Source organism: Camelus ferus, chromosome 7, assembly GCF_009834535.1.
Source record: "Camelus ferus isolate YT-003-E chromosome 7, BCGSAC_Cfer_1.0, whole genome shotgun sequence".
Lineage (NCBI taxonomy): Eukaryota > Metazoa > Chordata > Mammalia > Artiodactyla > Camelidae > Camelus > Camelus ferus.
In genome coordinates this window covers 76,659,135-76,672,325 of record NC_045702.1, presented here as the reverse complement: position 1 = coordinate 76,672,325, position 13,191 = coordinate 76,659,135, and the positions used below count along the sequence as shown (strand labels likewise).

Sequence of the window (13,191 nt, the reverse complement as noted above, 5' to 3'; positions counted from 1 at the left end):
AATGCACCAAGGGGAGAAAATTGACAAGGAAGGTTGGAGATAGCACAGTCCTCTCCAATTGTTGATGCCCAGAGTTCTTACTCTCCAGTCCTCTTTCCTTACCTTTCCAGGCAAGAGAACAAAGGAGAGCAGGAGGGTCTTAAAGGGCAGGATATGAGGAGAAGAATTTCCCAAGATGCACTGGAGCCATCCAAGAGTACTAGTATAGGTTTAGATTTTCAAAAAAGTGGAAGTGTGACTCTGTATCACCTCTACTCCATGCCAGGGCCCAGGATTCTCTTAACAGAGGTGAGTCTGACTTATGCAGAAAGTGATGTGGAAGTCACAATGCTAATTATCAATGACAACCATTCCCACCCATCAAACAGCATCTGCGGTTGGGGTTGGGATAGGAACTTATCACATGGTAAAGGCTATTACTTATTTGAAAGAGATCTAAGCAGGAAGCTGACGGCAAGTTCGGATGATTCAAGGAGGGTTTGGGAAGGGGCTGTTATAAAGTGTACACAGGGTACGTGGAAATGTCAAGGAATGATAGAATATCTCAGGGCCAGTAAGAGTGAGTCTCCCTTTCCACTGCTAGGCCTGGAGGAGCCATGAGAGGGAGCTCTTCCTGAAACCAGGACCCGGGACAGAGGGTGCTGGGTGCAGAGAGCTGTCTGATAGGAACTGAGACCTCCAGGAGTTGGAGGGACTCATCCAGCTGATGAGGAGGGAGCCAGGGGATAAATACCCTGACTCCACCCTCCCCCTGATTCCAGGGCTTCCCACTAGCCAACCAGAAGCTGCAGGGCAAAGGAACAGTTGATATCCATAGAGCAGGGTTTGGGGAGGCTGGAGGCTGGATCTGAAAAGGCAAATAGGGTATATCCAGAATAAGATTTAACAGTTTTGATATCAGACTCAAGGCCACTTGATTCTTGGCGTTATGCAGGGCATGCCAATGGGGAAAACAGGAGACACTGAAGAGCATAATAAAGGTGTTTGTATTTCTGTTGCTTACCCTAGACAGTCTTTGTCTAGGGTCCTTTGTCCTTTGCACAGCTATAGTATGTATTGGGTCTATGTCAAAAGTCACCTAGAGCTTAAAAAGTGAACTTGCAAAACCAGTCAAAGATAAACTCCGAAGGAGACTCTCTCCACAGGGACATCTGAAAGTGAGAGCAGCTCTGGTGTTCAGCCTTGCTCCAGATACAAGGTGCTCTCACTGCAAAGGTGCCCTCCCTGACCCCCGGGGAGCCACCTTCAGACTCCCAACAAACTGGAGACTAGCTATTAAGAAACCATGAAGCTGAAGCCAACCTGGGGAATGACTCATCTTATGGCATTAGACAACATTGTTAGTGGAAAGACACTACTGTTTTCCAAAAAGCATATTAATCCAGAATCACAAGGGACTTTATTTTAAAGTAACAGTGAAGAGATTTTAAGACAAAGAACTGGTCAATATATCCAAAATAACTTGTATCCCACTTGTATTTGCCTTTTCCCCTCTTTCCATTGCCTTTTATTTATAGGCCATTACATTGCATAAGGTGGATTAGATGCTCTGTTTTGTTTTAAGTAAATGCTTGGTTTGATTTATTCTTCTTATTGGTGGTGTGTTTCTCTGGGAGCTCCTAGTTAACTAATCCTGTTTCGAGTATCTATAACTGCTAGCCAACAGCACCGTCTTGCCACTGATGGCTATAAATAAAGAAAAGGTATAGTCCAGAGAGGGTCTAACACGTCCCCAGGGTATTTTTCACCAATAGAAGTTAATGTGTTGTAGAAGGGAGCAAAATAGAAATTTTTTTTAGCAAAGTAAGAAAGTGAAGAAGGGAGATCACAAAGAAGAAAGAAAATGGAGGAAAGAGAAGAAAAAAAGAAGGAGGAGGGAAAACCTCTTACCTAAAGGGACAGTTCAAGTCTACTTATTTTATTGAGTCATGTCCCCAGTGCTCATGATTTTCAGTCCTTCCCAAGACTACACCAGAGGAGCCGAGATCCCCCAAAGAGAAGATGTGCCTGCACGTGTCTCGGGAGGTAGATGCCTGATTGGTGCAGCCACTATGGAAAATAGTATGGAGGTGTCTCAAAACACTAAAATTAGAATTACCATATGACCCAGCAATTCCACTCCTGGGTATATATCCCCCCCAAAACCAAAAACACTAGTTCAAAAATATACATGCACTCCAATGTTCATAGTAGCATTATTTACAATTGCCAAGTCATGGAAGCAACCTAAGTGTCCATCAAGAGATGAATGGATAAAGCAGCTACAATGGAACACTACTCAACGCTACTAAAAAAGAATGAAATTCTGTCATTGGCAGCAACATGGATGGACTTGGAGGGCATTATGTTAAGTGAAGCAAGTCAGACAGAGAAAGACAAATACTGGATGACATCACGTATATGTGGAATGTAAAAAATACAACAAAGTAGTGAATATAACATAAAAGAAGCAGATTCATGGATATAGAGAACAAACTAGTGGTTACCAGTGAGGAGCGGGGCACAATAGGGGTGGGAAAGTGGGAGGCACAAACTGTTGAGTGTTAAGATAGGCTCACTGATGGATTGTACAACACAGGGAATAGAGCCAATATTTTGTAATAACTGTAAGTGGAAAGTATCCTTTAAAGTTGTAAAAAAATTAAAAATAAAAAATTCAAATTTTAAAAATTAAAAAAAAAAAGGAGGTGAATACCTGAAGGTGAATTTGGTGCACATGGCGGGGTTGTCATTAATGTCTTCCACAATGAAGGTTATCTGCTTGCGGTTCTCCTGACCCCCGAAGGGTCTGTCCTTCACCAGAACCTCCAGAGAAATGGCAGGATTTTGTCTTAATTTACCTGCGTCTCGGTCTAGCCTGCATGCCACTTGGATGGTCCCAGTCCCTAAGAATGCAAAGATCAGAACATGGCTCTTTGGAGAGAAATAAGGAGTCAAAGGTAGAACATTCTGATATGAGGACTGGCTTACAAAGAGAATATCTTCTATGGAAATATGTTTTTTAAAAAAACTTGTGTAAATTCCTGTCTTGAACATTGATTGGGGTATCTGGCCTGATCCTTCTAGAATTTTCCATCCCGTGCTTCAGGGTTGGGCCCCTGGCAGCTATCCTTGCTCAAAGTTAAACAGACTGATAGACAGCTGACTCCAGCCTGACCGCTTGGGTTTTCTTATAAGTCAGGTTACTAGGGAGCGACAGGTAAGAGGCCAGAACTCTAGCTCCATGGTGGCTGGAGCAGAGCTGCCTCCCGCCCTTCCTGTGCCCTGACTGTTCCACTCTTTCTCAGGAGATACCCAGTATCCTGTGGCAAGGTGTCCCCTACTTGTTTTTCTCTTGCTTGATTTGGCTTGCCTTTCTTGCCACCAAGGAGTCTTAATAAATATACTAAAAAAAACAAAACAAAACAAAACAAAACAAAAAAAACTCTACTGTATTTGTTAAAAGTTCAGTTTGCAATAGTGGATTGAACAGAAGTCTATACCATGGTTGTCCATCCCGCCCCCATCAGCAAAGTGAGGTTCTCGATGACACAGGACACCCTAGGAGGTTCAGAGGTAGAGCACACTCACTGTGTTTGCCTGCCTCTCCTGGGAACAGGTAACCTTTGCCCTAAAGCCTGTGGGATGAACAACACCTTGTCTTTCTGGGATTGTCCAGTGCTGGCCTCCACAAAATCACTGTGTCAAGTGAAGTCCTTTTTGGTAGTGTGACAGGGATTTACCAGGTGGCATCGTCTAGGAGTGGTGAAGAGGGCAGGCTCTGGGGTTGGGCAGCTTTGGTCCGTATCTCTGCTTCACACCCTACGAGCTGTGAGACCTCAGACAAGTCCCTTAACCTGTCAGAGTCTCTCTCTAAGCCTTAGTTTCCCCATCTATACATGTGGTTGATGATAGTTCATTGGGTTGCTGTGCTGAGTACTTAGGATGGAGTGTACGTGGATCACCCAGCATTGTGCCTGGTATGTACTAAAAGATGTCTGTTAGAGGAAGGAGAAACTCTCCTCCGCACCAAGATACTTAGATGGGAAAACACCTCCCAGGAATCTGGTGCATTGACCTAGATGACGCAGTCCCGTAGGGTAGCCGCTAGCCCCGTGTGGCGCTCTTTAGCACTGGGAACGTGGTTAGTCCACATTGAGACGTGTGGTGAAGTATCAGGTACGCAGCAAACTTCAGAGACTTGGTACAAACATGAATAATGTAAACTATCTCATTAGGAACTTTAAAATATCGATCCCAAGTGAAAATAAAATTTTGGGTGTGTCAGGTTAAGTAAAATGCCTTATTAAAATTAATTTCACCTGTTCCTTTTTGTGGCCAGTAGAGACTTTAACATTCCATAAGTGGCTGCCACTCTCTTTCTTTTGGGCAGCACTGCTCTCGATCCTCTGTTCAGGAGACTTCAAGGTACCTTCAGGACAGCAAACTCATCCATCCTTAAAGGCCCACCTGCCTCAAAGGTGAAGTGGCCATACAGCTGTCAACACAGGGCTCTGTTCAGTGTCCCCAACCCCTAAGCTAACTGCTTTTAATACACCTATTACCCTGGTAACTTTTTTTTTAGTTTTTTTTTTTTTTTTTGGAGGGGCGTCATTAAGTTTATTTTTATTTAATTATTACTGCTTTTTAAATGGAGGTACTGGGGATTGAACCCAGGACCTCATGCATGCTAAGCGTGTGCTCTACCACTGAAACTATACCCTCCCCCCATGCTGGTAACTTATGATACTCTTGACAGAAAGGCTTGCCTCAGACCAGAAGGCAGAGAAAGTATTTGTAAAACAATCCTAATGGCCGAATTAAAGAATGCACACAAGACGGGGACATTATGCTGCACACCAGAAAGTGACACATTGTAAATGACTATATGTCAATTAAAAAAAGTCCCCCAGAATACTAAAAAAAGAGAATGCACATAAGGATATGTATGTGTTGTATGACTTACACTGATTGATCAGAAAATAGCTGTTAATGGTAGTGATGCTGTAGAAGAGGAAGGTGGTTAAACCTTTATCATCAGGGTCCTCAGCTGTGACATTGGCCACGATAGTTCCTGGACCCAGCTCCTCAGGAATCGTGTACACTCGCGTTGGGCTGGAACAGAAATACAGCAGACACGGCTAATTTTCAGGGGCGCTGGAGGGTAGCGTCTGGGAGGTGGGTATTTTGGTCAGTGCTAAATATAGCGCTGAGCTGCTTGAGTTGCAGCAACGTGTTTGGGAGGGAGAACTCAGCCTTCAAGAGGAGGGGTGGCTAGCGTGTGTATTTCCAAAGATCACATCCCTGTGGATGGGAAGAAGGCACGAGGCTGTGACTGCAACAATTTAGACTGGCCAGTCTCTGATGCCATTTCAGATCAGCCTTGGCACTAACACCTTTTAAAATAAAGAAAGTTGGTCTATCCAACCATCTTCTCCCAACTCAGCAAAAGTTCCCTGAATTCTTTTTAAAAATCCCTCTGGACACCATCTCCAGATAGGTTCCTGACTCTTATCCCATGGTTTCCACCAGAAGCCAAATAAACTGTAAACCTTCTCTCTTCTAGTGCCTCTGCTCACTTTTTATTTCTTCCTTTTTTTTTCTTTCAGCCTAAGGAGGCAGCATTTACACACAAAATTTGTGCACCTGTCCGAGTTGCATTAACCATGAAGTCAGTTCTCTGAAAGGAGAAGTGAGCCCCACAGGCAGAAGCCAAGGTCAGTGCACTGCCCTCCAAGGGTGACTTCTTACAAGGTAACCCCAAATTGCCAACCTACCCACCTTCCTCAGACCCGCACTGCCTTAGAGAGGCCCGGGGATGAGACAGATGGGTTTGAAATTTTAACTACACAACTTGGGTAAATTGAGTAATTTTAAAGGCACCCAGGGAGGCTGATTGTTTAAAATAGCTCTGCAGGAAATCCTTTTGGCGAGGGAAAATCACTTCGGTGGGGCAAATAGTCATCTCTAATTTACCAGTTTCCTAAATCTGGGTTTTCCCATGTGGGGTCTTCTTGGAGAAGGGAATCCTATACCTCAGGTCTAAAGGATTGCTTTCATTTCATGAGCTCAGACTGTTTCTGCAGTTCTGTCTTATTATCTGTGGGGCCAGAGGGAGGAGGAAGGGGAGGCAACCTCCTGGAGTCAGAGCCAGGCCCTCCCTCACTCCACTGTGGGGGAAAGCAATCTTGTTCAGGCGAAGAGGCCGCCCCAGTGCTCTGGACCTCTCACCACCTGGTGACCCACTGAAGCTGCCATTACTTCATTTACTTGCCTGACACACCCGTTCTCAGGGAATCCGTGCCATGCACTGGTGGGTCCAGGGGTAGACAAGGTGAGGTGGGGCCAAGGAGGCAGGGGTGATAAGAACCAAAAGCAGAGACAGAGGAGAGAGAGAGCTGCCCCAGCTCCTAGGGCTGGACTAAACCCTTGTTCCGTTGTGTGAGAGCCCGTTTCCAACATGTTGTATTTTTTCTTTGGTTACTGTCGACTACAAAAATGCACAATCTAAAAGTTGAGAGTTTTATTCGGTGGACATTTCTGAGGACTTAAGCCCAGGAAGGCAGCCTGTAAGATGGCTCTGAGGGACCGCTCCCAAGAGGCAGGGAGGAGCCAGGATGTATAGGACTTTTTGCAACAAAGACCAGGTAGCTGGAACATCAAAAGATAACTACTAAAGAAAACTAGATATCTCAGTTAAGGAATGTAGTGCTTTTCTATGTATGGGAAGAGCAAACGTCAGGGCTCACTGACATTACTCCTTTGCTGTGCACCTTAGCTGTCTAGGGCCAGTATCCTGTGCTTCCCATCCTGAGTCTCCTCTGGGGGTGGCTATAGAAGCTGAGGACCTGTCAGCGAGCAGCCTGCTTGTCTCCATCCTGAGCTCCCTCTGACTCACATTCGGGAGTGGCGGGGGTGGTGCTGATGGCTGACGGCTGCAGTGTCCTTTGTTGATATAGCAGGCAACATTTTCATCCACTTGACTTTCTGTTAACTTCCCAACAAAAAGATCACTGATACCCATGCTCCTTTCACAGCCTCACCTTTGCTACCCTCAGTGTGGTCCCTGCCCTTCTAACAGGCTCCCTGAGGGTGCTGGGTGTACACCTCAGGCCACTCCAGACCACTGACTCTGGATCTGCATTTTCACAAGATACCCGGGGATTTGTATGCACTTTAAAGTTTGAGAAGGATTATTATAAGCAGTCACCAGAGGTGACAAGGACAGGCCCCCAGCCTCTCATAGGACAGACAGAGGATGCCTTGGGAGGAAAATCCTCTTCCTCCCATCCTCTCTTCTTCCTTGTAAATGGTTCTCAGCTGCAGATGAGTAGTTGTTACGAGGAGCAGGCTGCTCTAGGCATGTAGTGTACGAGACCAGGGATGCTGCTAACATCCTGCAGTGCACAGGAACCCCCTCCCCCAGGAAGTACCAGCTCGAAATGTTATGCAGACGCATCTAGTTCACGCTGGGTGCTCCAGGAAATCAGGTCCCCATGAAGGGGACCAATCGGGCTGTCGGTGAAGGCACAACTCCTCTAGTGCAGCATCCTCTCCTGGGCTGACTGGATACTGAGCCTGGCAGAAGAGAAAGTCTGTGCTTTATTTGGTTTGGGGATCCTAGAATCAGGTGTGCATAAAACATCCCTTAACGTGAAAGTGTTACCCTCACTCTGCAGCATAGATCTATTCAAGTGCAGTGAAAGCCGAGCCCTTGCCACCCTCCGAGCACGGAAGCTCTAACGTCACTGACTCCCACAGCCCTCTCCCTGTAACACTGGATCCCCAGAGCCTGGGCCAATGGCCACACTCAGGGGAAGGGGTGCGAATCCTGGATGCTTTGGGAAGTCTTCATTGTTATCAATGAGTTATTCTGTAAGTGCACAAAGTGTGTCTGCTGGCATCAGGGTGAAAAGGACCATGAGTAAATTCAAAAGAAATGGGCAGAAGGGGAGAAAGACCCACCTGCCCGACTGTAAAACAAAGTTCTCTGAAAAAATAGCAGAGCACCGTGCTTGTGGTGTCGAGAGTAAAAGTAAGTCAGGTACGCCTATAGTAAAGCGCTCAACTTCCGTAATGGCAGAATCCCAGTGTGCCCGTCGTGAGTCCGTAAAACATTCGGACGTTTGTCCCACCCAGGAATAGATGGTGAGATATTTTCAACAACAGAACTAATACTTGCTTTGGTTGTATTCATTGCAAGGACCTTAACAGATAGTAAAGATACAAGGGTTGCTCCCACATGTTGCATTTTTACCTCACACTCAAACTCAGCCTACTGTTTGGAGATTTAATTTTAGTAATCTCGAATGAAATAACGTATGCTAATTTAAGCACTGATTAAGCACTGATTTGAGGGAAAAGAAGGTCATAGTTCAAGGGAACCGTGAAACTCTCAAAATTAGTACCTGATTGAAACTGAGCAAAGTTTTTGAAACTGCGGACATCTGAGGGACTAGTGTGACTTTAAATGAGCAGCTGGCCAAGGCCAGGGCAGCCCCCTGGCCCACTTCCTCCTAGAGCCCAGGGTCTCGCAGACCCATCCCTACCGACATCCAGGGAACACGTTTGAAATGAAGTCAACTGGTTTTTTAAGAAATAGTTAGATGGTCACAAAGGTCATGTTTTCTGTCTGGGATGGAGTCTAACAGGTTCATCTCTCAAACCAAAAATGAGAAGCAGAGTGCTAGACTAATCTCTGCAGGCCCCAACAAACAGCCAAGGTCATGTTCTCTTTCTGCTGAGGCCAGTGGCTTTATTTGAGAAGTCAGAGGCCAAACCAGATGGCCTACAAGTTCTGCCCTTGGGAGAAGTCATCCTTTTCCCCTCTGCAGCTCCATTAGTCTGCTTTCCCACCTCACAGACTGCGGAGGTGGGGAGGGCATTGCAGAACATGTTAGCTCCAGCCCACAGCCATCTCCTTCCTCTGGGGATTCCTGATGAATCCGCATCGCTGAGCTGGCCAATACTTGAGTCCACATCCAGACTGGGATGTCACGACTATTTATAAATGGTTGGGCTGTGCTCCTGGGGGAGCTGCTCAGCAGAAATGCCCAACGTCACCCCTCTGAGCTTAACCTGGCGAAGGCGTGGATGGGAAGCATTTTGTGGGCACGTCTCTGTGGCCAGTGCCTCCCATGTTGACACCCAGCAACTGAGCTGTCAACTGTGATCATGTCCAGAAGTGTCACGATTATGCCAAAAGTCTACCAGGTTAGTCTGTGAAGGGGGTGGCCTTAATACCTACCAGTCTCAGAATACTTTTGCAAGCATTCTACACAGTTCTGGGGCCCAGTGGCTTTTTTGGTGGAGTCTCCTGAGCTGAATTTATTCACAGCTGTTAACCCTCAGGCAGGAGATTTTACCAATTTCCTCGTGGCTGGCTCCTGAGCCCAGCTCCACCGCTGGGCAGGCAGAGTCTTGTAGCCAGTGAGCCAGGCAGCTGGCAGGGCTATATGCTAACTCAGAATCCCAGCTCCTGCTCTGAGTCCCTGTCTGTGACAGGCTCTGGTCTCCTGTTTGTGCCTGGGCTGAAGCTGGGCACATTCCCATGGCTGCCGCCCCCAGATTCACTTGCCTCCCTCACCTCTTCTGGCTGTAGGACAGACCAGATCTTTCTGGATCCGCCACCGCAGGAAGGAACTTAGAGCACCCAGCAGTGGGCAGACCCCTTAGGCACCATGGAAACAGCCTTCTTCTCAGTTGGAGAGGAGGACATTCTGAGGGTGGGCTTCATGGGGTCTTGACTGACGATGCGCTCTAGGATTCTGCTGTTCTAGCAGTAAGCACTCTATCATGTAGGATATATCTACCTTCTGCACGCCCAGTGGCAAGCCTTGTACCCGTCATGTCTGGCCCCCACCACACCCAGAATCCCGTGGTACGCATGGATGTGGGGCGTCAGTGCAGGGGGAGCAGACGGGGGAGATGTAAGTCCAGAGGGGATAAAGGACACTGAAGATCTGGAGCCTCTTAGCTCTGCTCCAGGCCGGGGCAAAGGGCATCCCTCTGTCTGGTGTGAAGTGTGTCTGACGAGGTGCGGCTGCTTAAGTGCAATGGTGCCCCTGGCCCATGGAGCCTCCTGTGCCCTCAGGCCTACCTGGTGAAGCGAGGGATCTCATCGTTGATGTTCACAATGTTCACCTGGAGCGCCGTGGAGGCTTGGAGCCCTTGGCTGTCTCTGACTTCCACGATGAGATGGTAACTGTCAGGAAACACCCCAAGTCAGGGAGTCAGGCTTTGCTGACACTACCTCACATTGAGGGGGGCGGAATGGGGTGGAGGGAGGGAGGAAAGCATCTGTCCCCTTTCTGGCCATCCCCCTCCATCTGCCCCTCCATCTGCCCCTGCAGAGTCAGACCTGCTGAGTGCCCCCTCCTTTCCCGTCCCTAACACCCACCCTCTACTCCTCATCCCGGAGTTATCATTCATGGCCATCATCTCTTGCCTGCCTACCGGGTTGCATTCTACCCCTGACCTTCCCCACGCTATCCCTGCAAAGTACCCAGTACACCCATGGAAGGAAACACAGGCTGCCGTGGATTAAGAAACTAGTCCTGGTCTCACATCCAGTGCAGAGCTCAGAGCCAAACCTGGGTTGAACCTCAGCCTCTCCTCCCCTCTTTCCTCAGAGGCCTGCTCGCCTCCGCCCTTCTGCTCTGATGTGGGCAAACAGCTCTGAAGGCTGCCTCTGAGGCTGTCCTCCAGATGCTTCGGGGCCCTCTCCCACGTCTTCGTTGTTGTGATCCGGAGATGAATATTTCAGACAGGGAAGAAGGCCTCCCAGATAATTGCTTTTCTTCCTGTTCCTCTTTGGAGCTCACTGTCCTCTAACCCTAGCAGTCAGGCAGAATCCTAGAGCACAGACCTCTCAGGGCCTCCCCAGCTGCCCTCAGGCTGCACTCCTGCCTGCTCCCTGACCCTCAGGTAAAAGGTACTTCAAGCCAGGTCATCGGCAAAAGCTACCTGCTGTGTCCAGCTTCAAAGTCAAATTCTGTCGTGGAGGAGAGAGTTCCATTAGCAGATACTCTGAAACTGTTTGAAGGAGAAATCAGGAAATACTAAAAAACAAGGGGAAAAAATAAAACTGAGCAGATCCATGCATCTTTTCCCAGGAGATCAGTTTGTTCGGGTCCCATTTTATATCCATGGCCCCATGGAACATTTTTTTATATGTCTGTTTTTATTGACGTATAGTCAGTTTACAATGTTGTGTCAATTTCTGGCATACAGCACAATGCTTCACTCGTACATGAACATACATATATTCCTTTTCATATTCTTTTTCACCATAAGTTACTACAAGATATTGAATAGAGTTCCCTGTGCTATACAGTATAAACTTGTTGTTTATTGGATTTTGTGAGAATCCTCCTGTATTTCAAAGTGAGAGACACTCTGCAAGAGTTCAGTAGGTGTTCTGTGCGATTCAGTGGGTTTGCAGATGTAATTCTTGGTGTATTTGTGGGAGAGGATGAGCTGTAATTCTCTCTACTCCACCATCTTGGCTTAACCCCGCCCTCCGTGGAACATTTTTGTTCAACCCCCACTCCGTGGAATATTTTTGATGTAGCAGGATGAGACCCAAATTGGCAGTTCTTGGACCTCATGGTTCTTGATTCAAGAAGGTTCTGAATCAGTTGGTCTGAGCCTCTGACTCTGATCAGCCGCACCCTGAGAAGCTGGTCACTGGATCGTTCAATTACAGAATGATCCCCTGCTTATAAGTTCAGTCTCCTTATTTTTGTCACTGTATTCTCACTTCTGTGTCCTAGGACAACTTCAAGCTTTGCTTCTATGTCTTGGCTTTAACTAACACTGTTTCAACACAGCTCCCATGCATTAGGAAATAGGACAGTCCTAAAGCAAATACAAGTCGGTCTCTTCTCTGAAAAGAACTCAGGATATAACGGGGTGCAAAAATATTCACAAGCATCACTCATTGAAATGATGAAAGGGAAAGGGAAAGAGAAACGTGTGAAAGAGAAGGAAACTTAGCGGGGCCTAACTTTCAAGTTGGAGCTGGTTTGGGGATACAGAAGAGCTCTTTAACATCTGATCTCAGGGTCGTGTCCTCTGGTCAAGTCTTCACATATCTTGGAGAGTTGAGAGTCTTTGTCCTCCTTGGTTCCAGTGCCCAGCCCAGCTCTCTTGTGGACCTCTTGCCCAACATCACTTGCTCTAATGGGAACACAGGCTTATTTGCACAACCCACTGAGGGCCGGCCCAGAGGAGGCCCAGCCCTATCCATCCACAGGTACCCAACAGGATTGCTTCTGGGCTCCCATGATGGAGTCAAGAAGCAAGGGACGGCCCTGGATCAGGAGAGCTGAGTCCCAGTTCTGGGTCTCACCTCAGGACCTGGGACAAGTCCCTTCCTTGCCTGTAATTTAGAGATGAGACCACCAACGGCTCCTCTGTGTTATCGTGAGTATTAAATTAGAATGCACGCCGTAAAATGCGAAGTGCTGCAGCCACACGTGAGGCTTACGTATTTATAGCCATTTATTCCAAAGGGCTTTAAGAGTAGCAGGTTTCATTATTTCCCACTGGGATGAGGGATGATCTCTGGATCAGATCATAAGTGGAGGTTTTGCAACAGAGCCACAGCCCCTGAAGTCTAGAATCAAAGGAAACGCCAGCCAAGCTTTCCAACCCAGTGATTTGCTGTGTTGTGATGGCAGCTGGGCTCCCCATGGAGAAGAGAGAATACACAGAAAATAGATGAAAGCTTTCCTTTGGGGCCAATATAAGATTTTTAAACCATTTTTTAAAAGTGTTTACTTTCTGTTTATTATTTAATAACATATTTCTAGTTGTAATGAACATATTTTAACACAAAAATTGTGAAAGATAGAAAAGTATAAAAAAGAAACTCAATATTAGTCACCTGTAAAATCTCTCCATTTTCATGAATAGCCTTCTGTTCTTTTCTATGCAAACATACACCCTCCAAAAAATTGAGGTGGTGTTCTAAGCAAAATTGTAGTATTTTGTCCTTTTTATTTATAGCTTGAGAATTTGCCCATGTTCTTAAATCTTACTTCACAGTCTGGTTGGGTAATGATGACATGACATTCTACTGTAAGGGCTTATTTTCCTAAGTCTTTCTTGCTGGTCACTTAGATGCTCTCAACTGATTTTTTAGAAGAAATATTTGGGCAATACCAAAAAGCACCCTTCTCCCCCCTCCCCAAATTGTATGAGCAACTT

General features: G+C 46.7%; 1 protein-coding gene across 1 annotated transcript in view; it reads right to left on the bottom strand.

Moving 5' to 3' along the window:
• The window catches only part of CDHR3 (cadherin related family member 3), a 62,414-nt gene that overhangs the window by 22,575 nt on the left and 26,648 nt on the right, over window positions 1-13,191 (bottom strand). Inside the window, exons 5-8 of the mRNA XM_032482959.1 lie at window positions 10,945-11,039; window positions 10,079-10,183; window positions 4,946-5,094; window positions 2,696-2,885 (exon numbers count right to left, since the gene is read on the bottom strand). Coding sequence (XP_032338850.1) covers window positions 2,696-2,885; window positions 4,946-5,094; window positions 10,079-10,183; window positions 10,945-11,039 — 539 coding nt within the window. The remainder of the gene's footprint in view (window positions 1-2,695; window positions 2,886-4,945; window positions 5,095-10,078; window positions 10,184-10,944; window positions 11,040-13,191) is intronic.